This window comes from Microtus pennsylvanicus, chromosome 8 (genome assembly GCF_037038515.1).
Source record: "Microtus pennsylvanicus isolate mMicPen1 chromosome 8, mMicPen1.hap1, whole genome shotgun sequence".
Taxonomy (NCBI): Eukaryota; Metazoa; Chordata; class Mammalia; order Rodentia; family Cricetidae; genus Microtus; species Microtus pennsylvanicus.
In genome coordinates this window covers 74,644,947-74,670,159 of record NC_134586.1, presented here as the reverse complement: position 1 = coordinate 74,670,159, position 25,213 = coordinate 74,644,947, and the positions used below count along the sequence as shown (strand labels likewise).

General features: G+C 44.1%; 1 protein-coding gene across 2 annotated transcripts in view; it reads right to left on the bottom strand.

The window, feature by feature from the left end:
* Positions 1 to 500: 500 nt before the first annotated feature.
* Positions 501 to 25,213, bottom strand: part of Smyd1 (SET and MYND domain containing 1) — a 58,510-nt gene continuing 33,797 nt past the window's right edge. Inside the window, exons 5-9 of one of the 2 annotated variants that reach the window (XM_075983875.1) lie at positions 14,380 to 14,569; positions 10,382 to 10,474; positions 8,404 to 8,567; positions 6,198 to 6,366; positions 501 to 5,443 (exon numbers count right to left, since the gene is read on the bottom strand). In XM_075983875.1, the coding sequence (XP_075839990.1) occupies positions 5,285 to 5,443; positions 6,198 to 6,366; positions 8,404 to 8,567; positions 10,382 to 10,474; positions 14,380 to 14,569 (775 nt within the window). In that variant the 3' untranslated portion in view covers positions 501 to 5,284. The remainder of the gene's footprint in view (positions 5,444 to 6,197; positions 6,367 to 8,403; positions 8,568 to 10,381; positions 10,475 to 14,379; positions 14,570 to 25,213) is intronic. The other variant, XM_075983874.1, reaches the window with a different exon arrangement.

Here is a 25,213-nt window from a genome sequence, read left to right as displayed (position 1 = left end):
GGGCTTGGTATGAGTTGAACAGCAACCAGCAGAAATCCACACACTGAAATCCTAATGCCCAGTGACTCAGAATGTGACCTTATTTAAAAACATGTTATTACAGCTATCAAAGACCATAGGGAAAAGATGGTGGGCTCCTAATTCAATATGGCCAATGTCCTTATTGAGACACACCCATGAAACATCTGTGTGAAGACTGGCCTTGTGTTGACACACATCAAGGAGTTCTCAGAAGCCAGCAGAGCCTTGCACCAGATGCCTTCCCTGCTCCCTCAGAGGGAATTTGGCACTGCTAACACTGGATCTTAGACCTCAAGCCATCAGAACTGTGAGGTCTGCCCACCCAATTTGGGGAGCAATGGCAAAATAATCCAGTTCTCAGACACCAAATTGCTGCCCACTTCTGCCATCACCACCTGCATAGTCTTTCAGTACTAGAAGTATCCCAGCCTCTAGAAGCCTTGGCAAAGAGCTAGCTGCTACAGTGGGAAATAAAATCCAATAGCACACACCAATATGCCAGTCACAGACATAAATTCTAGACTGCAGAGCTAAGTAGATGAATATACATGTTGTAAGTAGACATAACAGTCAGGCATGACAATATATGATTGTAATTCTAGCATTTGGGAGGTGAAGGCCGGAGGCTTATGGTGTCCAGCGCCACCCTCAACTACAAATGGAGTCTGAGGCCTGCCTGAGCTAGATGAGTCCCTACCTCCAAACAAAACATCTAAGAAATAGAAAGAAGTCAGATGCTTGCCTTTAGTCCCAGCACTTAAGCCAGGAGGATCTCTGTGAGTTCAAGGCTAGCCTGGTCTACAAAGTGAGTTCCAGGACATCTAGGGATACAGTGAGAAACCCTGCCTCAAAAAACCAAAACGAAAGAAAGAAAAAAATAGGAAGAAAAGAGAGACACACAGCACAGCATCAGAGAAGAACCAGAACAGCATGATATTCAGAGAATTGACAGAAACTGTCATGACTGAAGAAACCGAGCTGAGTGTCCGCGCAGGGAAAAGAGGCTTGCATTGTCTGCCAGCGGGTAACTAAGTTCTTTGGCTTTGAAGCCAGAAAATGTATTTTGAAGGTTTTTCAGCAAAATCTCTAGGGATCAGAAAACATCCCTCAAAACGACTCCTGACACAGTCCTGCACTGAAATTAGCTCTGTGTTGGGGAGGGGTTGTATATTTTGCCATGGGAGACGCTGAACTCAGATTCTGCACGGGTGCCCAGAGAACTCGGTGCCTGAACAGACAGCTGCTGATGAGATCTGCCGTTTTCACCTTGGCTCCTCCTCTCTTCACCCCACCCCAACACACTCACACACAGTGTGCACACACTTACTAACGCCTCTGCCTTTGCCTAGCCTGTGGACATTTCACCAACAAGGGGCGCTTTTCCTGTGAGACCACGTTCACAGCTAATGTACACTAAGTAGGTCCACCAAATACCTGCTTCCTTTTCATCCTGTTTTCTTTCTGTTTTTGTTTCTCTCTCTTTTGAATTTTTCTTCATAATTGACTCTATTAGGGTAAAGAAAGTGATTGGCAGGGTAAAGGAGGAGAGACTCTAACACAGTCTATGCTCAAGCTTCTGGGTACTTTCTCGTTTATTTATTTTTACATTTCATTTACTTACTTGGGGAAGGGGATGTGTAGGTACCATTGTGCACTTGTGGAGGCCAGGACAACTCTGTGGGAGCTGGGAGTTGAACTCAGGCTGTCGTCTTATTGGCACGCACATTCACCCACTGAGCCATCTCACCACCCCTGGACCACTCTTTATATCCATGCTGAGCATCCACAGTTTTCTATTGTTCTGCATCAGAAGAGAATCACAGGAGGGTCGAGAGCAGCCAGAGCTATCGATTTTGTAACTGGCTATGATGAATGGGGGCATACATGAGAAGACACAGACAGAACTGAGTCTCTGCCGAGAACCTTTTCACTCTGAAGAGGAGTTTGGACTTGGCCCAGGGGCAGCAGGTGCTTACTGAGGGGTTCACACGCTGTAAGCAAAGTGACATGAAATACTCGTAGGAAAATCACCTGGCCATGGTGAAGGTCGCACCAGTTTTCTATCTCAGCTCTTTAGAGAGGCAGACCCTAGAGAGTCACCAAGCTGTGGCTATGTCTGGTTAGTGCGTGGGCTCACCTAGGTCTGTGCAGGTGGCTTCACTCTGTCGCACAGAGAACTCTTAGACATGTTCAGTGTGGCTCTGAGGGGGTAGAGGTTTGAGAGTGAGTCTCCACTCCTGCTTAAGCAGAGACCCTTTTCACATTCTAAGGATCCATTCTGTCACTCCTGTCTTATAGTTAACACAGGTATTCTAAGCTTAAGATAACAAGCATGAGCTTAACATTCCTGTCACGGCCAACTTCAAGTTATCTGTCAGTGTGGTATCGGTAAGCGTGGTGCTGGGAGACACGCACACAGTTGACTCCCACTGCTGACAAAGCCGATTTCACAGCACCATGACCCACTCCTTGCCTTTCTAATGGGGAAAATGGAAACCCTGGCAGAAATGTAGTTTCAACCAGTATAACACTATGGAGTTTTCTTTAGACACGGCCGATGGGCCTGGTGCTATCCTAACGGCTTTATAGGTTAAAAATCCAGTCTTCACTGCCAATCTAGGCAGAGAGAGAAATTAGGAAACTGAGGCAGGGGTGGAGTAAGTAGTCTGATATCAGGAGAGCTGTGAAGAAGGCAAACTTAAGTAGTTTTTATCAGCATCCATGCTCTTAAAACAACACTAAGGTATTTCTCTGAAATTACAGATTAATGAAGTAGCCACTGGCCATCTTCCCTAATTCTACATAAATTAATTTGCCTGGCTGTGGTGACACACGGCTTTAACCCCACCACTTGGGAGGCAGAGATAGTGGATCTCTGTGAGTTCAAGGCCAGTCTGGTCTACAAAGTGAGTTCCAGGACAGTGAGGACCATTACGCAGAGAAACCCTGTCTTGTAAATCAAAAAACAAAATAAACAAGCAAAAATAAATTAATTCGTCTTAAATAAAACTAAATTTTTATATCCTTACTATTACTCCAGTGCTCAGTTGTCACAATCTGTTAGTGACTACTAAACTGGACATCACAGATATAAGTCCTCTCCATCGTCACAGGAAATTTCATGAAATTTCTAAGAATGCCAGAAGGAAAGAAGCCGTGGCCCGCAAACACAGAAGGTTTAATGGGCCTTTCTGACTGTTATAACAAAAATACTCAAAATACACAGCTGTGCAACTCTTTAACTTGGAGATAAGAATTTCATTCATTTATTTACTCAATGTACACTTAATGAACACGATCATGTTCCAGGAACTGTGCTAGGGACAGGAAGATGAACAAAGGGATGTGACCTTGCCCTCCGGAACCCACGATATGATGGAGAACACGGTGTTCTTGGGTGGTGTTCTGAGAATAACCAGGTGTTAGGAGAGGTGTTAGGGAAGTCTCATCCTGCAGAGCAAACACCCAAGAGGATGTGAGGGGCTGGAGTTCGAGCTGCCAGATCAGATAACAGACCTGAGAACCAGAAACCTCAATGCAGTCATCACAGAAAGTGTCAGGTATATTTGTGCTAAGGGTGTGCAGAGCAAGAACAGAATCAACCAAGGACAAGATCAGCTCAGGGGCTTATCAGGGGCAAGTGAGAAACAAGACCAGGGAAAGCGAGAGAAACCACATCAGAAGCTGACTGCAAAGGGATGGAGCCACAGAAACCAAGTTTAGGGTGTGTTGCTAACAGAGGGGCTAGATAATGTAAGGAACTGGAAGAGAGACATTTTCTAGGGGCAAAGGTAAAAACCAGTATGCAATGGATATCAGAAGAAATGGAAAGAGAAGAGAAACAAAAAAAAAATCAAATGTGCAATTGGAGAGAACTTGCAGCTGTGAAGATGGTGATCCATGGGTCCTCAACATGTTTAGTGACTTCATTAAAGATGCCCAGTAGTTCATCTCAGCACTCAGAATGCAGAGGCAGGCACATCTCTGTGAGTTTGGGGCCAGCCTCGTCTACATAATAAATTCCAGGACAGCCAGGGCTAAGCAGAGAGACCCTGTCTCAAAAAAGTAAAAGGAGGGGAAAAAGAAAAAGAAAAGAAGCCCCATGCTAGAAGAATGGCAAGGCCTCAGGATGGAGAAGAGTGATACTGGAGAAAGCTCTGGAGGACACAGGACGGCAAGGAGTCCAGAGCAGGGGCATCCAGCTAGTGAGAGAAGGGGAACCTCACTCTAGGGTTCGGAGAGGGATGGAGGTGCACACGGAGACTAATGCTGAAGAAAGCAGATGGGAGGACGATGAGAAGCAGCCGAAGCGAAAGCGGGTGGGTGCACAACAACGGCAAAGAAAGGAAGAGGATCGTGGAGGTCCACGCTGGGGAAAGAGTGATGATTCGACAGATCTAAGCTGATACACACCACCCAGACTTGAAAGCCCTGCAGCCTCCTCTGCTGGGTCCACTGTTGCCAGGCATAGGCACCCTCGGCCTCACACTGAAAAGCCTCCTCACTCCTTCTAGCAAACGGCAGGAAATCCTCAGCTTCTCTTCAAGTAGTCCCCACATCACAAGAAGCCACAGGCGTGGTGCGTGGGACCAGAGAGGGACAAATTCCTTCTGTGTGTCCTAGAGTTATTTCAAGTTCAGACTAGGAATTGAGACCACAAATGGTCTGATCAAGACCCCTGCCTCTTCCCAGCCACCATTCCAAATGGGGTTCAGGTCTCAGAGCGAATCTCAAAGGGTCAAAAACAGCCCCGGCCCTTTGTTAATAACTCCACCCCAGCCTGAGGATACAGAAAGTCACCCATCCCAGTCTGCCAAACCCTAAATATTCCCAGCCATAGATAAGACACCTGCACAGAGAGACAAGCAGTCATCTGAGATTCTAGGTTCCTGCCACTGTTAACTCGGATGTCACCACACACGCAAACACACAGGCGTGCACATACACACACACACACACACACACACACACACACACACACACACACACTCACCTCCTCTGGGCCCCTCTCCATAGTGTCTGCCATTGCATTCACTATTATGACATGCCCTTTTTGTTTGTATTTTTTCTTCTGGCCCCATTATATTTGGGGCTTCTTTATTGACTAGATGGTGGAATTAGCACCGGACACATATAGAAACAGTTGGTCTGGGATGAGATAGCACTAAGCTGAGTTGAACTGAACCAAAACGACAGTGGGGGACACAGGGTAGTAATTTCCCCAGCTCCCAGTCACATTGCCCCCCACTCTCCAACAAAGTCCTCATTGCTTCTTATGGAACAGAGCCGGGGCTGGTTCATTGCTGGGCTCAGCCATGACCTGCATGGGCTGGTTGTTCAGGGCAGCCTCTCGCATCTTGTGGTACATGAACTCATTCTGGCGGAACATGCGAAGCTCCATCTCTGTCTGTACCCTCATGGCCTGTGGGAGAGATAACAGCACTGAGCGTTACATGTCCCCAAGACATGGTCCTGACATAACTTTGAATAAATGACCCTAGTTAGAAAGATTCAGTTCTATCCCTTCACAAACGTGTATGTGTGCATGCGTGTGTGCGTGAGTGCGTGCGTGTGGTGGGGGCACCACTGTGGACTGATGGTGTAGCAGCGTGCCTAGCATCATAGGGAGAGGGAGTTGGACCCTTGAGATGGTAGCTGAAAAGTTGCTTTCAGCAGAGAACACTTCTTCTCCCTGATGCCTGAGGACCTGGATCTGAACCCTGGATTCTGACCTCTGTGCTTGTAGGACCTCAGTGAAGGGACTTGCCCACAGTGTGTTGGGAAGATTACAGCGGTACAACACACAACAAAGTCTTTGTTCTCCCGCACACCCACTCAGGGAATATTCAGAAAGAGCTAGGTGTTCAGAGGCTCAGGATACCATGGTAAGGAAGACTGACAGAGATAAGCCTTAGATAAGCTTAATATTCTAGATATAAAATTAGTCATCTCTGATCTTACCATCAAACCCCTAGGTAAGTATAGGTGAGTCCTCCCCTCGCTTGGGCCTCTGTTTCCTCGTATGTAATCAAGGGGGCAAGGGTCAAGCATCCTAAGGTCCTTTTTGGTCTAGTTGGCAGCCTACAGATTTCCATAAAGCAAAGTCCAGATGCACCAGGACTCCCATCTCAAGAGACCTCTAAACAAGACAGTTACTGTCCACCTCCAGGTTTTACCTCCAAGTCCTTGGTAATGGGGTGGGAGGGTCCGTGTGTCACCAGGAGAATTGCGTAGGCTTTGCAGATCATCCCGTGCCCCACTTCAATGTTGCCAGCGTGCCAGTTGGTCAGCCCTGCCCGCATCACAGCCATGCCCAGTTGGGCATTGTTATGGTGATAGAGCTTCCTGCAGAGGCACAGAAAGTAATCATGACCTGTCGTGCCAACCTTCCTTGCATCTGCATAGCACAGAACAACCCTAAAGGACTCTGACAGTTATCATTATCAACTGTGGGAAGAGAGGCTCATTGACGAATCCTCTAAATTAGGTTGGTGATGGGTATGTCTGTGCGCAACAGACCTGCGGATAGCACCATTCCCTGAGAAAGAGACCCTGAACTTTGTAAGAGTGGAGAGGGCCAACTGAGAGCAAGCTCACATGCGTTCGTTCATTCCATTCATTCATTCCTCTCTGCTCTTGAGCGTCGGTGCAACGTGACCTCAGTTTCCCTGCAATGGTGGACTGACCTGGAACTATAGCTAAAATAAACCCCTCCTCCTCTAAGATGATTCGTTGGGGTATTGTGTCACAGCAAATGGAAACGACACCAAGGCCAGCCAGTGCTCCTACTGATCAAGTCCACCTAGTCTTCCCGCTCTTGCCGTGAGGCACCAGCGGCTTGTTGTGGGGTAGTGAAATCCACAGAGCTGACTAGTTCTACACAGTGAAGCCAGGAGAGTTGGGACTATGTCCTGGACCACCAAGTCAAGACTTCATGGACAAAGAGGGCCGCAGTTGAACTGAGTCTGAGCATAGGAAGCTAGGTACCATCAGGAGCACCCCCAGATCTCTAGGTACTTCAGGAGCACCCCCAGCTCTCTGGGGAATGTGGAAAGGAGTTCAAGGTGAGAAATATAACTTTAGTGTCCTTCCTGGGGCTGCGCTGTATTTTCCTTTCCTGGCAGGACTCCTTCCTGCATGCTGGACCATTTACCTGCATTTTTAAATGCAAGAAAAGTCTTCTTATGACAATTTACTCTTCTGGCCAGAAACACAAATTCCTAAGCTAATGTGAACATAAAGAGACAGCCAGGCAGTAGTGGTGCATGCCTTTAATCCCAGCACTCGGGAGGCACAGGCAGGTGGATCTCTGTGAGTTCGAGTCTAGCCTGGTCTACAGAGCTAGTTCCCAACCCTGTCTCAAAAAAAAAAAAAAAGAACAGAAGGCAAGAAACAATGTGGGTGTAAGGGGAATGAGAAAGCAGTGCATTACAACTTTTAAAATTTATTTATTATGTGTGCATTAGTGTTTTTCCTGCATACATGTCTGTGCGAGGGAGTTGGAGCCTCTGGAACTGGAGTTACAGACAGTTATGAGCTGCCATGTGAGCGTTGGGAATTGAATCCAGGTCCTCAGGAAGGACAAGAGCTCTTAACCATTGAGCCATCTCTCCAGCACAGAGACTTTTTTCTTTTCTTTTCCTTTTTCTGTTTTTGTTTGTTTGTTTTTCAATACAGGGTTTCTCTGTAGTTTTGGAGCTTGTTCTGAAACTCACTCTGTAGACCAGGCTGTCCTCAAATTCACAGAGATTTGCCTGTCTCTGCCTACCAAGTGCTGGGATCAAAGGCGTGCACCACCACTGCCCTCATATTATAATTTATAAGTAAGAATGGCCTCTTTCTCTTCACAGAAGAACTGTGAAAACTATACGCATGTATATGTATATATATATATTTATGTGTGTGTGTATCTGTACACATATTACACTTGTGCACATGTATGTACACACACGCATAAATATGTAAATATACACACAGTGCAAATATATTGCTATGGTTTGGTGTGTTAAAGGCTTGATCATAGGTTATTAAAAAGAGAATAAAAACTTGCGGAACATTCAAAAATCAAGCTTCATTTAGGAAAATCCAAAGCAGAAGATGTAGTTCAAATGACAAATAAGGAAGTAAAAATAAATGAACCCACCAGAGATGACAATTAGGCTTCCTCTGAGTGTCAACTCTGATGGTCTAATCATTACTGCTTGGGACACCGTGATAAAAGCTTAATTTGTGAGGAGAAGTCCGACTCTGCTTATGGCCTGTGGCTCTGTATACTGTGACCATGTCATTGTAGGTGTAGGAGGAGGAGTCAAATGAGTGCCATCTCTTTGGCATCCCTGGGACAGAGGGTTTCCGGGAGGCTAACTCAGGGCCATGACCTACGTGTAGCCATCCACCATCCTCCTGGCATAGTGCGAGGCCTCCTCAAAGGCCTGGAGATAGGAGAGGACCTCTGACACAATGCTTAGCAGACGAAGCACATAGAGGTTGGTGTCGGCGAACACTGGTTCCTGTTTCTCCAGACACTCCCGGCACAGCTTCACAACCTGGAGGGAGACACAGCTTCAGCATCACCACTGTACCAAAGTTCATGTTTAACCGATAGGAGGAACATCAAGAGAATGCTAGACTCACTCTTTGAAAGCTGGAGAAATAGAGGGAAAAAAGCAAGGTTTGTGATTTGAGCTAACAAAATGGTCTTCCTGACTAAGCCATTGGCATGGGAAAGGGTAGGGCTGGACATAAAGATGGTACAGCAAAGGGAGGAAGTTTGCCCATTCAAAGTCAGTAGGCAGGAGAGCTGCAGAAATTACATATGCATGTATGTGTGCATGTCTATACATAAACTAAACTTGTGTATACATATGTTCCTATACATATGTATAGATATATACAACATAAATACATTGATAAGGTTTGGGTAAGTGCCCACTCCTAAGGCCTATGTGTTCAAGGCTTAGTCATCAGCCTGTGGTGTTATTGGGAGATAGAAGAGAAAAAGGAAGAAGCCAGAGGAATGGAGCCCATGGTACCCCACTACTTACTTTGGTCCCTAACACAAGCCTTTGCCACACTTTCCTTACCAAACATAAAACTTCATTTTCCTGGCTTCTTCTCACCTGACAGAACTCAGGGGATAAAGAGAATGTCTTGCATTGGTCGCCCTAGCAAGGGTTCATACATGTGCAATGGATGACTCCGTAAAGGAGAAGGAGGAAAAGAAGGGACATGAAGTCAACACAAAGTGAAATTAGTCACCATATTAGCATAGCCTAGTGATGTCCACACCTGGCTCATTCAAGCTGCAAAATGAGCTTGGGGGAAAGTCACTGATTCATGGTGCCTCTGCTCTAGTTCAGAATGGACAGATAGATCCCTGTTGTGGGAGAATTGTTTGAACAACCATCTCACTGTCCTAGTAAAGCCACCTTGAATCAAAGGACCGAGTCAGCAATTCACTGACTGAGATTAGCCATAGAGTTCTTGAAGGACTGAGGAGATCTGCTAGAGAGAACAGAAAGAGAGAAGGGAGGATTTCCAGGAGAGGTGCTTCATAAAAAAAAAAACGTGGAGGGAGGGCCAGCTGTCTTTGGATGTATCAGATCTTTATCTCAATTTCTGACTCTCAAGTTCTTATTATACTGGAACAATTTAGATACTCAGATCCCAGCTTAGAGGGTGAGACACAGGACTGACTTCCAACAAGCTGTTGAGATTAATTCAAAGCAACTTCTCAGGTATGGAGGTATATGCCTGTGATCCCCATACTCAAGAGGATAGAGAATTCAAGGTTAGCCTACATTACATACCAAGGCCTTGTCTCCAAAAACTAATGCAGCAATATTGCTGCAGACCACTTGGCTGCACACTGAAAGCCCATGGAAGCTACGAGACATTGATGCCTAGATCCTTCTAGCAGAGATTTTAGAGAACTTGTCCTGGTTTGAGGAGAGGCATGAGGTGTTTACCTAGGTGATAGGTATAGAGCCAGATGAGAGCCTATGGGGCTCTAGGAGACAAAGCTGAAGGCCCAGTGGGCTGTGACAGATTGTAAGACATGTTCAGTGACAGGAAAGCAAGCAGGCCACTCTCGGTGTCCCCCCAAGGCCATTGTCATTCTTCCCATTCTATCACAGGCCCTCCTCTAGCCCCTAACACATGGATCCAGCAACACTAGCTCTCATTGGGTTGAGCAGTCACTAAAAATACTCCCTTAATGGGTGCTAAGATGGAAGGACACAGGATAGAAGCGGCCTTCCAGGAAACACACCCTGTTCATGAGTCTCGTCTTTCTGTTTACACACCTCCCTATCTCTCCACCCTCTTCCCCATCACTATCCCCCATTAAAAGTGCTCTTACCTCATGATACAAACCCTCAGAGCGAGCCTTGTCTATTTTTTCCAGAGTATCCTTTGAGAACTGTACCATCTCCTTCACCACTTCTGGGGAGGGCTGCAAAGAGAGGGACATGAGATCACGTCATGAGGCAGCCCATTTTCTCTCAGAGCACCTGAAGGCTGGGAGTGCAGTTCCATGGTAGAGCACTTGCCTTACATGCGTAAGGACCAAAGTTCCATCCCACTACCACCAAAAGAGAAACGAAATAAACTGGCTTCCATTGTCTGCCATCTTTGATGTTTACATTAATGTAGGATCAGAGCCATCCACACTCTGAATGCCTCATTCCATAAGTTCATAAAGACCTCTGTAGCTTCCCCAATTGCTTCTTCTGACTTCTTTTTCTCGTTTCTTAATTTAAAGGATTTTGGTTGTGGAGGATTTCACCCACGAGCGCTGTATTCATATCATTTCCACCCTTCGCCAGACTTTGATCCCTCCCATGTTTCCCACTCTTTCTCAGTATTGCTCACAAGTGTTTAGGGAGAACCACTTGGCTTGAATAACTTACCAGGAAGCTCATCCCTGGGGAAAGCTGATTCTCCCTCTCCACAGCCACTGACTGACTCTGGGGACAGGGCCTTACAAGAGTTGCCCTGTCTACACTGGCATAGTGACTATTGTCTTTATGCAGGTCTTGCTTAGGCAACCACATTGTTGAGATTTCGTGGGTCCAGCTCCCCTGTCACATCTAGAAGACACTCTCTCACAGCAGGCATCCTGGTTCTCTGGCTCTTACAATTTTTCTGCTCCCCTTTCTGTAATTTTCCTTGAGCCTTGGGTATAGGGACTACATTGCAGGTGTATCGGTTGGGGTTGATCACCCCATGGTCACTTATCCTCTGCTTTTTGACCAGTTGTGGACCACTGTCATACAGTCTGTCTCCATGAAAAAAACTTACTTTGACAAGGAGTGAGAACTACACTTACCTGAATAGAAGGATCAGTATTTAGAGTACAGTTAGAAATTATATTACTTTAGGCAAGTAGGTTTTCCTCTGAGGTCCACAACCTCTCCAGTCATGGGTAGTTAGCTAGATTTACATTGCCAGGCATAAATTCCTTCCTAGTGACCAGTTAGGCCCGATCTGCTGTTTACCGCCTAAATAAAGTCAGCCCTAATGCACCGTTGAGGATACCTTGCTGGGCCAGTCGTTGTCGTTTGTAGGCTTCACACGTGGACAGAACTGCCAGCTGTTTCTCCCTCTTCGCAGACTGCATAGCACCTTCCGATACTATGAGAGCTGGTCCTCAGGAATGAGGGTTCAGCTCAACCCCTCCAAATCCTGTGTCTGAAGTCTGTGATGACTTCCGTAATAGGGCCTAACCTTCACATCCTGGGAGACAACCGAGGGCAATGGCAGTAGCCTATATTGTTTTGGGAGTCTGCTGGACATCCCTGACCAACTCAAAGGGGGCTTTTGTTAGACAGTCTACAGTTTTTTGGGGGAAGCATTACCCCTCAAAATTGCATAACTCCATTTAAACTACACACACACACACACAGTATATTTTAAATTTGGATTGTTAAAGTCTTATGCAACCTGAGCTATACCTGTTTTTTTCTTTTCTATTAAGTGTGTGTGCATGTGTCTACATGAGGTATGCCTAGAGGTGTGATCTAGAGATCAGAAGAGGGCATTGGATTCCAAGGAAGTGGTGTCACAGGCAATTGTGAGCTGCCCAGCAGGGGTGCTAAGAATGAAATTCAGGTCTTCTGGAAGAGCATCAAGCTCTCTTACCCACTTAACCATCTCTCCAGCTCCCTCTTCACACTTTGGTGACTAAGGTTCAGAATCTTGCTATTTCAGTCCTTGGAAGTCTGGCTCCCTGCTGGGCTTTTGGACACAAGAGAACTTGACATTGAGCCCACTTGTGTTTCCTCTAGAATTTTGCACTGGGATCTTGTTGTCTAAAATTCTTTGCTTCAAGACAACCACATAGTCTCTCTGTAGTGCAGAGCATTGTGCACGAATACTAACAGTGTGCAAGCCCCACAGTACAGTACCTTTGGTTTTATGAAAAAGAGATTGTTTCCATAAAAAACAAACAAAAAACTTGTCATCCTTGGATGCAGCTACTTTATCTCCTGCGCTACCCCTAGGCTTAATGGACCTTCATTATAGGGTCACAGCTTTCTTCTGTTTCTTTCTGCATGGGTACTAACATGGCTTGTCTGTCAAAATGTGCATGCATGTCCCTTTAATTTTTGTAGCACGGTAAATAGACATGATGTTATGAATTGAATGCCACCCTCTCAAAATTCATACACTGAAGTCATAAGCCCCAAGGTCTCAGAATGCAGCCTTATTTGGAAGCAGCAGCTTTGCAGATTCATTTGCCTAAGATGAGGTCATGCTGAATGAAGTAGGGTGGATCCCTAACTCCACACAGCTGGTGACCTTATAAAAAGATGGCCAACAAGCAAAAGAGAAGATGTAAAGAGACCCTGGGAGAGATAACTTTCTACAAGAACAGGAGAAACATCTAGAATAGATCTTTCCCTCATACCCTGTCAGTGCCTAGATTGTGGGCCTCTGGTTTTCATATCTGTAAGACTGGTCAGGTCATACTGAGGTTTACACTGCCCAGTTTGGGGCAGCGGAATAGCAACTCTAGCAATCTGAGATGTGTACACGGCATCTTTGGGCCCCTTAACTCTTCATGCATTTGAATGATTTAGGCCATTTCTTCTATTCATATGTTTCCCAATGTGTATTGATTTCCAGTAGTTTATTGTTACTAAAAGTACCACCACAGTCTATACATATCCATGTATCTTATAGCAAATGTGTAAGCATCTCTTCTGGGTAGGTTCTAAGAAGTAGAACTTTTTGGTGAAATATCTATATGATATAGTAAAAAAAAAAATACAAGTAAGTTGTTGGCTAGAAAATTGTGTAAACAGCCCAGTGACGAAAGGGAGAGCTACGCTGGGGTGGCAAGTGCTCAGGGTGGGGTGGGGGTGTTTTAGGAACATTAATGAACACATATACCACTAGTAATGGAGCCATGAGGTAGGTCATATGACCAGCACCCAGGAATCCACCCAATACCCCTGCTCTGATCAGAAACACATTTCCTCTTCCACACAGCACTCAGAGGGGAGTTTAGAAGTCCATGTATGTGTATCCCACAGACACTAGTGGAGTGCCAGTTATACAGAAGCATCCAGGTAACCCCTTGCGTCCTTCTATCGAGACCCCCTCACTGGGGAAGGGAAGAAGCCATGAAGACACTTCTCCCCACTCTGACCTGGTAGCCAGTCATTTTATGCCCTGAGCTTTCCCCACTTGTTCATCCAATCAGATGTAGAAAACTGCCTGAGCCTTCTGACAGTTTTCTCAGCAGTGAGAACGGTATCCCCACGCCTGGTCTGACCCACATTCTACTCTTGTATGCTCCAAAGAAGGACATGGATGAGCAGTCACTGGCACCCTCTCTGGTTTCTCCTTCTTGTTTATACTGTTTGTAAGTGTCTGAATATTTCTCTCTCATTTCACTGGACACTCTGTCCCCTGGCAGCTCAGCTCTCTCTCAGCTCAGCTGAGTTCCTGGCATCCCCTTGGCAAGTCTGCCCAAGTTCCATAGCACCCATTTCTACAGAACTGGGGAAACCATATTCAAATAAATCCCTTTGCCGATTGAACTTTGGTCTCTGAAATCTCCCACATTGCTTAACCTGCACAAGGGCAGGGTGGGGAGCTGATCCCTGCTGAGCGCCTGTGTGCCAGCCCTTTTATACAAGTCTTCTTGTCCAACGTTCATAATAAAAAATGTTCAAAATAATAATTAGGTCTTTGCTCTCCTTTCCCAGAGAAGACTGACTTCTTCAAAAATTCCCCATGTCTGCTGGGACCTGCCTGCCCTGTCCTGTGCTCCATCCTCTGTCACCTCCTCAAGGCCATAACCCCCACCCTTGCCCAGCTCCTGGGACGGTGAAGCACAGCTGTGTGTACCTTGGGGTCTTCCTTCACTGCCTGGAAGAGGTCGTCCTTCAGCCCTTTCTGGCAGTGCTCACAGGAGCAGTCAAAGTAGTACTGCTTCTTCAGCTGCTGTCTGCGCTCCTCGCTGAGGTGGAGGAAGTCTATGTAGGACACGGTGAGCTCCTCACCTTCGGAGATCTTTCCCAGAGCCCGGAGCTCAATTCTGGAACAGGATGAAAGGGATGCTGATGAGCATTCTCCAGGGCTTCCAGGATCCCAGCCCCAAAGACAGCAGCTTCCAGTAAGGCTCTGAGAGAACACCCATTCCCTCCCGAAAGCTCATAACCAGGTCATCGGAATCATTCGACATCACATCTGCTCCACTCAGTCAACTTTTCTGGAATTGGTTCACGCAGAAAACCCATAAAGGACTAGGCTTGGTCTCAAAGCCCTACACAGAGTCTATGCACACAGTTTCATACACTCAGCTACTAAGCTGTAACAGGATGGGAATAATTGCAAAGAGAAAACATGCTGAGATCTAAACATCTCTTTCTTAGTTTGGATACTACATCCTCTGTAAGAGGACATGCTGAGCTGCCACCACCTTGGCACCTTGTACTTTATGCTCCTGTTCCATGGTTTAGGCCTACATTATACAGGGAATTTATGCTCACTGGAGACCACCAAAGGAATTTGAGTATAAAAAGCCTGGGGCTGTTAGCCTGGTTCACTTTTTTTTTTTAATTTTGTTTTTTGAGACAGGTATCTCTATAGCTTTGGAGCCTATCCTGGAACTAGTTCTTGTAGACAGGACTGGCTGCCTCTGCCTCCTGAGTGCTGGGATTAAAGGCATGGGCCTCCACCACTTGGCTTGGTTCACTTTTGTGTGTGCTGGAAGGTGGTGCTAGCTGGTTGTTAGCAACAGTATTTTTTTTTCTTTTTGATACAGGTTTTCTCTGTGTATCTGCCCTGGCTATCCTGGGATTCACTCTGTAGGCCAGGTTGGCCTCGAATAGCAACAGTATTTGTTGTTACTCGGTTACTCAGAAATCTACCCATCTTATTGAGTAATAACACAGAAGGTGCTGAAGTTAAAAGAGCCCTGAACAACTGACATCCATCCAGCTAAGTCAGCACAGTGCCTCTCAGTCACGCACTTTTGACCACGAAGTCAGACTGTAAGAAGAGGAGGAGGAGGAAAAGGTGGTGGTGGTGAAGATGGTGGAGAAGGAGGAGGAGAAGATAAAGGAGGAGAAGTAGCAGTGGCAAGGCTTGTAAGCTCGAGTTTCAACTGTGTTCCTGAAGTCTCACGGCTGGGCAGGAATTCGTGGTCACCACCTCCCAGAAAGAGTGTCAGGCACCATGAGAAAAGCAAGATCCCAGCACCCCAGAGAGATTCAGAGGCACCCCCTTCCGTGTCTTCTGAGAAGATAAACAGAGAAGGAACTGCTGAGGGGCAGGGACAGGCAGGCCCAGGTATCTGTGGTGACCACTGAAGGTTCCAAAGCCTTCCCCATAAATGGAGGACATGTGATAACGTGGGTGGCTGGGTGGGAGTGTAGCTCAGAAGAAGAGTGCTCGCTAAGCACGCGTGAACCCTGAGTTGGCTCCCAGCACTAAAGTCAGGGGGAGAGAGAGACAGAGAGAATGAATGTGTATGAAAACAACGGAATGGAGCCTTGGAAAACCTGAATGCCGCTCTCCTCTCGCTCCTTTGTTCCATTTGAAAGGAGCAGGAAGAAAGGGTAGGGGCACTATTCATACTCTGTCCTATAAGAGACAGTTAAACTCCATGTTGTTGAAAGGAGTCTGCATGCATATATTACTGATAACACTAGTTCTTTTGTTCCGAGGTAACCGCTATCTATACACGCAGCCAAGATGCCCACTTAGCAGTAACGCGATCAACACTGGCACACTAACTAGACCCAGGATGTCATAAAGTGCCTTGGCCCAAACATCCACCAAATGACGTCAGAGTGCAGGGAGGGACTGCCTGCCTGTGTGTCTCCCACCCACACAATACTCTCCTGGCAGAGGTCACGGCTGAAGATGCAGTCTGCTGCCTTGGCAGACCATTGGTTGTGTGGACAGAGCACAGTGTAAATGTTAATTCCTCGTGGTGCCAGGCAGCCGGAGCTCTAGCATTCCAGGAACACTTTCCCGCGTCGCTCCCTAAGAGCTGTAACTAAAGTGATAAGAGACAAGTGGGGAGGGAGACCACGTGGAGGGAGACCACGTGACCCTCATGGCTCTGCTGAAAATCCTGGTGTTTCCAAGCCGGAGAGGCCTCTCATCACAAAAAAAGAGTGCTGATATGAGAAATGTAAGTTTTTTCCCTCAAGATCCCAGAGTGCTAGGGGGATGAAGCCAAGATTAGAATTCAGGAACCCTCTGTTCACTTCAGACCCAGCTACCTCCTGGGTCTTTCAGACTGACAGCTGCCTCCTGGGTCTGTGACACATGGGCAAGGGCCTTGTTTTTAGGGCTCCACTAATATCCTAAGATGTGGTAATTCAGTCACTCCTGGGCCAGAGAGGAGAGCGGATGACTGGTGCCCTAGTAAAATAGGACGGCAAACTAGAAGCCTTCTTCTGCTGAGTAATGTATCCCCAGTCTTCTTATTCTGTGTTTTGGGCATGACATGTCTGAGGGACTACGTGTTCCCCACTAGACCCTTTTACAGAGCTGGCCACCATAGCGGTGTAACATGATCCAGTGTGGTTCAGGGGTAGATTGGTCGGGACTTTCAGAAACTGATTCCCACACAAGACCTCGGGTATCTCAGACTAGAAACAGTGTGGAGGGAAGAAGGTCAAAGGCACAGTGGGCATGGCGGTGCAGGCTGCCATCCCAGCCCTCAGGAAGAGCATGAGTTTGAGGCCATCCTGGGCTACCCAGGAAGCTGGGGCCAGCCTGGATTATGCAGCAAGACCCTGTATCAAGAAAGAAAAAAAAAGGAGAGGTGTTGGGGACAGGGAAGAAAAAGAAGAGGAGAAAAAGAAGAAGGAAGACAAGAAGAAGAAGGGAGAAAAGGAGGAGGAAGGCACAGGAAGGGAGGGAAAAGGAAGTTTCCAAAAATGAATTAACTTTATGCCACTTCAATATGACAATATGCCTATCATCTCAGCTACTCCAAAGACAGAGGCAGGAAGTTCAAGGCCTGCCGGAATGACAGAATTCAAGTCAAGACTTGGGTAGATTAGTGATGGATGGTTTTGATAAAAAAAAAATAGAGATGGGGCTGGGGATATATCTCAGGAGGAGACTGATTGTCTAACAGCTAGGTCTTTGGTTCAATCCCTTGGACTGGAAAAGAATAAAAGAAAGAGTAGAGGTGAGAGAGGGAAAGGAGGGGATACCTAGATCCCCAGGCTATTTTACACTTCAGATGCTTCTCAATACATAGCAGGGTATGCCCCCAATAAATCCATGATAGGCTGAAAGTATTATAAGCATGTATTTAATAATCTAATGTTCTTAGCTTTGCCTGCCTTAACTGTGCTCAGAACACATCCAACAGGCCATAGTTAGGAAAATCAACTAGCACACGGTGTTTTATGATGAAGGGATGAACGTCTCCCATAGTTTGCTTATCGCTATACTGAAGGTGAGAAACGTCATAGTTATATCCTTATGTGTTTGTTATCACCATTAAACATAAAAGCTGTTAAGTCAAACTGCCTTATGTTAGGAACTATCTATATCCAGAATCATAAATTGAGAAATGAAGAGTGGCTAAAACAATCACAGCAGGAGCCAAAAATTGAAAACTTAGCCGGGCTCTTTCTTCCACCCAGCTTCCTCAGGAAAGTCTAATTCACCCTGAGCTGCAAACCCCTTCCATCTCCAATACCCTACAGTTTTATAGAGGAGCTAACCTAACTGCAAGCCAACAACTCATCCAAGTGCTTCTTGCAGACATTAGGAACACAGCCAGAGCCAAGGAGGCTTAGAATCAGGGAGATCCTGAGAGTTGATTTTGTTGTTGTTTACGTTGCTATTTTTTGTTTTGTTTGTTTTGAAACAAGGTCTTATGTAGCTCAGGCTGTCTCAAGCTCATTTTGTACCCAAGGATGACTTGGAACTCCTGATTCCCCTGCCTTAATACCCAAGTGCTCAATTACCTGCTTTTGACCTTCACACTACCAGACCTGGACACAGTGAGAGCTGCCCAAAGTCACAAACAGTACACACAGACACAGATGAACCAACCACACCTGCCTGTCACATCAAAGCTCAAACTTTGGAATACAAAATTCTGTTTAAATCCAGAGACTGCTTGAAGGGTTTTTAAACCCAGCCCAAGCAAAAGACCTATGTGATCATCATTTTTAAAAAAGATCCAGGGGACATGGAATTTGAGATAGCCTAAATTTGTGCTTCCAGGCCATGGACACTCAAAATAGCTCCAGAATAAGCTATTTCTTGTTCCTTTTAAGAAGAGAGCTATGGTTTTTATTGAATCAATAATTATGGTGCCACAACATGAGATTCTAGAATGATCCACTTTTTACCAGAGGAATCACCTGAATGAAAGCCTGGTACAGGCATGGATCCATTGAATCCAAACCATCTGCTATTGCTTCTGATGAACCAACCTGCATCCATCTTAGGCTTAAAAGCCATAGTATAGTAAAAACAAACTAGGTTCATTCCCTGCTTATGATTAAATCTGTTTCTCAAGGATTGGGCTATAATTCACTGGTCGCCCTAACTATGAATGGTTCTGTACTGCCTGTTCCAGGAAATAGCAACCATGGTTTTGTTTCAAATATTTATTTATTTATTTATTATATATACAGTCCTGTCTGTATGTATGCCTACAGGCCAGAAGCAGGCACCAGATCTCATTATAGATGGTTGTGAGTCACCATGTGGTTGCTGAGAATTGAACACGGGACCTTTGGAAGAGCAGTCAGTGCTCTTAACCTCTGAGCCATCTCTCCAGCTCCATGTCTTTGTTTCAAACAGTTGTAAAGACCATCTTGTAACTCTATCTTTGCTTCAAAAGGTTGTTATAACTATTTATAGTCATCACTACCTTTCTCTGATTATCTTGTCACAACCGCCTTACAATCATGTCTTTGTTTTAAAAGGTTGTTAGGATCAACTTATTATGCTTACATTCTGCTCCTGTAACCCTGCATGTTTTCTCCCACTTGGAAATCCCCTGAGTATAAACAAGCCTTGTCTTTCTCACATCCAATACTGGTCTCCCAAATCCTGTCTTAGGGGAGGCAGACAGCCTGTGTACACAAATATAAAAGCTTGTTTTAACAAATTGCTTGCTAAAATTAATTTGGTCATGGTGGTTTGGGTCAGTGGTCTTTATTCTCAAAGCTCTGGGATTACCAACTTCGTCAGATCAATTGTTCGTGAGTTCTTAGATGGATGTGGGGGTGGTGTGGATTCTGGACCTCACTTGATTTGGTAAGCGATCCGTTTTGTTTACTTTGAGCTGGTTAGCAAGGATTCTACTTTGTTTTTGTTTTGTTTGTTTGTTTTTTGAAACAGGGCTTCTGTGTGAAGCTTTGGAGCCTGTCCTGGCACTCACTCTATAGATCAGGCTGGACTCAAACTCACAGAGATCCATGTGCCTCCAAAGTGCTGGGATTAAAGGTGTGTGTCACCACCACCAGACTAAGAATCCTATTTTGAAAGACCAGTTTTTGGTCTGCTTTCTAAGTATTTGATTAAAGTATCTAGTTTGTTTGCTTGCTTTGAAAGTCTAAGCGTTTGGTTTTGTCTGTTTGCTTGCTTACTTTGGGATCTCTGCAGCATTTTGGATGCTGACTCTTTTGCTGGTTTTCAGTATTTTGTTCTCTTTTGAAATCTCAAAGGCATTCTGGGTTTTGTTTTGTTAGACTTGTTTTCATTGGCTTTGAAATATTTTGATTTATTATTTTTCGGCCTTTGTCTCCCGACACTCCTCAAATTTACAGTTCTGAGTTTCTTTGCTGTTTCTCCTGTAACCTTTACCAAGATTTAGCTAAGGAATTTTATGAACACTTAACTGATAAAGATGCCACAGACATGAGGTACTTGTTCCCTCCCCCAAAACTGGTGATATCAAGGGTAATGCCCTAAGGTGCACAATAACCTATGAGTGCCCTTTCCTGAGTTGAAGGACCCAAGAACTGTCTTGGCTCACCCAGGAAGACACATCATGAAAGACTGGCCACCCAGTCTTGAGCCCCTCACTTTTCTGGAAACATGTGGTATCCTGAGACCCAGTGGGATAGGGTCTCAGGGTAAGTACTGAGGAAGTCAATTTCAAAAGCAGCAAGACTGACCCAAAACACATATTATCTACCTAGCATGGACAGGCAATTTTTTAAGGAGAAAAACAACCTCTGTGTGTGTGTGTGTGTGTGTGTGTGTGTGTGTGTGTGTGTGTGTGTGTGTAAAACTATGGGGAACAAGATTTCCATTTTTGGAGGAAATGTTTACTGCCAGGTACTGTAGTTTTGCATGTGTTCATTACTAACTTGCCACTATTTGGCAAATGGGGAGCGCTGAAGGTAACCTACACATTTGTGTCTTAGTTACTGTTCTATTGCTGTGAAGAGGTCCATGACCAAGGCAACATGTAAAGTAGACATTTGGTTGGGAGCTTGCTTAGAGTTTCAGAAGCAGAGTGCATGGTGGCAGGCAGGCATGGTGGCTGGAGCAGTAGCTAAGAACTCACATCTGATCCACAAATTGCAGGCAAAGAGAGACAAAAACTGGGGCTGGAATGGGCTTTTGAAGCCTCAAAGCCTACCCCCATGCCACACCCCCTCAAACAAGGCCACACCTCTTAATCCTTTTCAAGCAGTTCTGTGAACTGGGACCCAAACATTCTAATATGTGGCTAGTGGGGGCCACTCTCATTCAAAAACATTCAAACACTAATTTACTACTTCTAAAGTGGTTTATTTTGCATTCTTGATGAAGTCCTAGGCAATGAAGTTAAAAAAAAAATCAGTCATCCTGCTTTCACTAACACAAAATATTTGTCAAAAAATAACATTGGTAATTCATAATAAAAAATGTCTTCAAAAACTCCACATGTGAGTTAAAATAGATGATAAAATTAAACATTGTTTTAGATTTTATATCAAAACCAAGGGTCTATTCTAGAGTAGATGTCTTCTCTCCTCTTTCTGTTCTTGCCTTCCTGTCTCCTGCCTGTCTTATACTTCTCCCCACCCCCACCCCCAGAGCAGCTTTTTCCTCTTAATTCTCATGTTCACTGATAAGTGCCTTTACTATACAAACCAGTCCTAACATTCCTGTTAGCCTTAAAGACAAAAATCTCGGTTTACCCTTGGTCAGGGTCCCTATAGCTGAAGGGAACTCCCTGCGCGTCAGATGATCAACTGAAGCTCTGTCTGGTCTCCTTAGCATCCATCATTCCTGGGGTCAAGCATCCTGGTGAGTCTCCCTGTCTGTTAAACACGGGTTCTGTTGTTCTAACAAGAAACCCACTAAATGTTCCTAGGCTCACCACTGCTCTGCTCCTGGGTCAGGTGTAGTAACACATGGATTTCTGGGGAATGCCTTCATACAGCCTGATTCCCTTCATAGCAGGGCTGGCAGATAGAAAGATGGTCCAGAGGCACTCATATCTCTGTCTGACTGTCAGACTGCTGAAGAGTGGACCTGAGGGGATGGGAGTTTCTCTGGGGAGGGAGCAGGCCACAAAGGGAACTTGTCTCTCTGAAAGAGATTTCACGCAGTTCTAACAACGTACAGGATGGGACTAAAAACCAGATGACCAGGGCAGAGCCGCACCTTTTCCAGGACTGCTTGGATGCGTGTATTCCTGTCCCTCTCGTTAAACTTTGACCTTCACGACCTTAAAGATAGACTCGAGGCATTTGTGTGATCTCTTTGTTCTCCTCTCCCCAACTTCCCAATGGGACCTGAATGAAATAAATCCTTTTCCATTTTCCACTTTTGTCTCTTTTAATTGGCGTCTAGTGGAAGGGTGGCCAGACCTGACTGGGCACAAGCTATGACCTCCACGTCACCTGCTAGAAAGCAGTCTGGGACACAATAAAAACAAAACAAAAACACTAGTCCCTCAGATTTTTAAAAGAGGGAGAGAGAACATTAAGACTACATGACTTGATCTCTTGTATTACTAAGTCTTTCTCACATCGTTGAGGAAATAGACTTTTTTTTCTAAATTGGGAGCATCTGCTGTCAGGTAATTGTGCCGTGAATCTATCTATGATAATTATTTTTGTATATTTTTTGTTGTCCTCATGTGATATTTGTGTCAAAAAAATTTTAACAGATTGTGGACACTTCACATCTCTTTTTGAATTCATTATTGTTATATGCTAAAATTTTTTTGGCATGCCCAATTAAAGCTCAAGTATCTATTAAATTGAAATATTATGATCATATATTAAAGCCTCATAAATATATACTATTTATAAATATGAATACTCTAAACATCTTACAATCTATTAAAATGATATTTTTAGGAATATTAAATGTTTCCTAAACCTTTACTGATATGTACATAGATTTTTTTATAAGGATTTCCTTCCAAAATAGATTACAAATCTATATACCTAAAATATACATACATTTTTATCCCACTCATATAATTTGTAACATAAAGTTCATATGATTTCTTCAAAATATTTTTAAAGAATCGTTAAATGTAATTTTTTATTACAGTTGGACTATATATAAATTACTAAGCATATGTTTACTAAAGATCTCTCTATGCTGCTTCCTTTTCATAATGAGAGTTATAGAAAATATAATCCCAACAAGCAGTATTGTTGAAAATCTTGGTTTATTAAAATATATCTTGTGTATGGTTACTTATATAGACTATCTGTCTCTACACGGCCAAGACTGCCTTATTTTTACATAATGTACTTACTGCCACGCTGGCTTATAAGTACATGCGCAGATAAACTAACGTTGTTAACTTGGCTGAGGTTCATTTTGGCTCATAGTCAAACTAAATCTTAAGAAACAGAATAATGATAAAAGACAAAATGTGTATTTAATCAAAATGACCACATAGGTAAAAGAAACAAAGATGACAAATGGCCCTAAATCTTTCTTTGGGACAATTAGCATGAATTTTTAAATTTAAAAAAAATTTAAATCTGGGCAGGAGAGATGACTCAGCAGTGAAAGAGTACTGGTTGCTTTTCCAGAGGACCTGGGTTCAACACCCCGCACTCACGTGGCTGGTCAAGACTCTCTATAACCCCACTCCTAGGATCTGCTGCCCTCACCTGTACTCCGTGGGCACTGTCTGTACATGACGCATAGACACACACACAGGCAAAACATCCATATACATAAAAATAAAAAATAAATAGAAACTTTAAATCTGCGTTTTAGACTACATAATCAAACAAATAAAACCATACTAATCTGTCCAAGATATTATTATCTCTTTGATCATGGTTCCTACTGCTCAAATATATAAATTAACTTAGAATATGCTTTGTTTTCCTAGTAAACAATTGACTTCCCTTGAGATATTAAACTCTTCATTCCAAAGATTAAGAGGACAACTTATGTCTATGCTTTTACATATTTTTCTATGTGTGTCTGTATTTACATGTATATACGAATACAACCATATTTTTGACCATCACCGACTCTTTAAAAACAAATTCATAAACAAGCAGGTTTTTCAAGATCCTTATTTTAGCGAGGTCTATGAAAGGAAAAAAAAATCCTTAAATTTTTTTTATTTAAAAACCTACTTTAGGGCAGGAAAGACGGCTCAAAGGTTAAGAGCACTCACTGACTGCTCTTCCAGAGGTCCTGAGTTCAATTCCCAGCAACCACATGGTGGCTCACAACCATCTATAATGAGATCTGGCGCCCTCTTCTGGCAGTCATGCATGCATTCAGAACACTGTATACATAATAAATAAACAAACCTTTTAGAAATGCTACTTTATGATTTATCCAGACCTCCGAGAGTTTACAGATGACCTTAGTGTATTACATTATAATGACATGTTTAATAAATTACTCATCTCTGTTTTTTAGTTTAAAAAATAATAATGAAGTTATAAATGCCAAGCTTTCCCCTGGTCTAGATGCCATATCCTTCCAGTGCCCAGAAACGCTAATGAAAAGTAAATACTTGTTCTAACAAAAAACATTTCAAGCTGCATTTATAAGAACTTGATTTTTATTAATTTAAATTTGGTTAAGAAAACAGTCAATGTACTTTCCCTGTGTTTGTAACTTTTAGATATCTAAGATTTCATGTTTTCTGTGTTTTACATGCAGCCTTCTGAGCGTTCATTTAAAATTACCTCACAAAGACTGTTTCCTAGGTTATGTAATAATAGTAATGTTAAGATTAAAGCATGCTGGAGAAGGTTGTTTTAAAATATAGTTGTGACTTAGCTAGAAACAGTGTGAAGCTTATACAAGTTTTGAGATTTATTCAATTCCCTGAGATAAAATTAATGCTTGATTGTCTATGATATTCTCTCAAGGACTGATTTGTTCTTAATATCCTTTTTACTACAAAGATATTTTAAATCTGTGATTTAATTTGCTTTCCCACTCGACAAAAACCTTTGTTTTTGAATAGCCAGTCATTGCTCTGTATAGACGTAAAAGACATATGTGCTTAAATTTATGCGTCTGTGCAGAGAGCTAAGCCATTTAAGTAGTCCTAACTCACATAGTGATGATGAAACTTGTACTGATGGATAAATGTTTAAATCTATTCATAAAATTGTGAGAGCCGGGCAGTTCAAGGCTTTCTCAGAGGCCCTGGTGAAAGGACAGAAGGAATCTAGTCTGTGTCCTTGCCAAGGGCAGACTTAGCAGGGTACAGTCCGGGGCTGGGCCAAAGCCTCAAAGAAGTTAG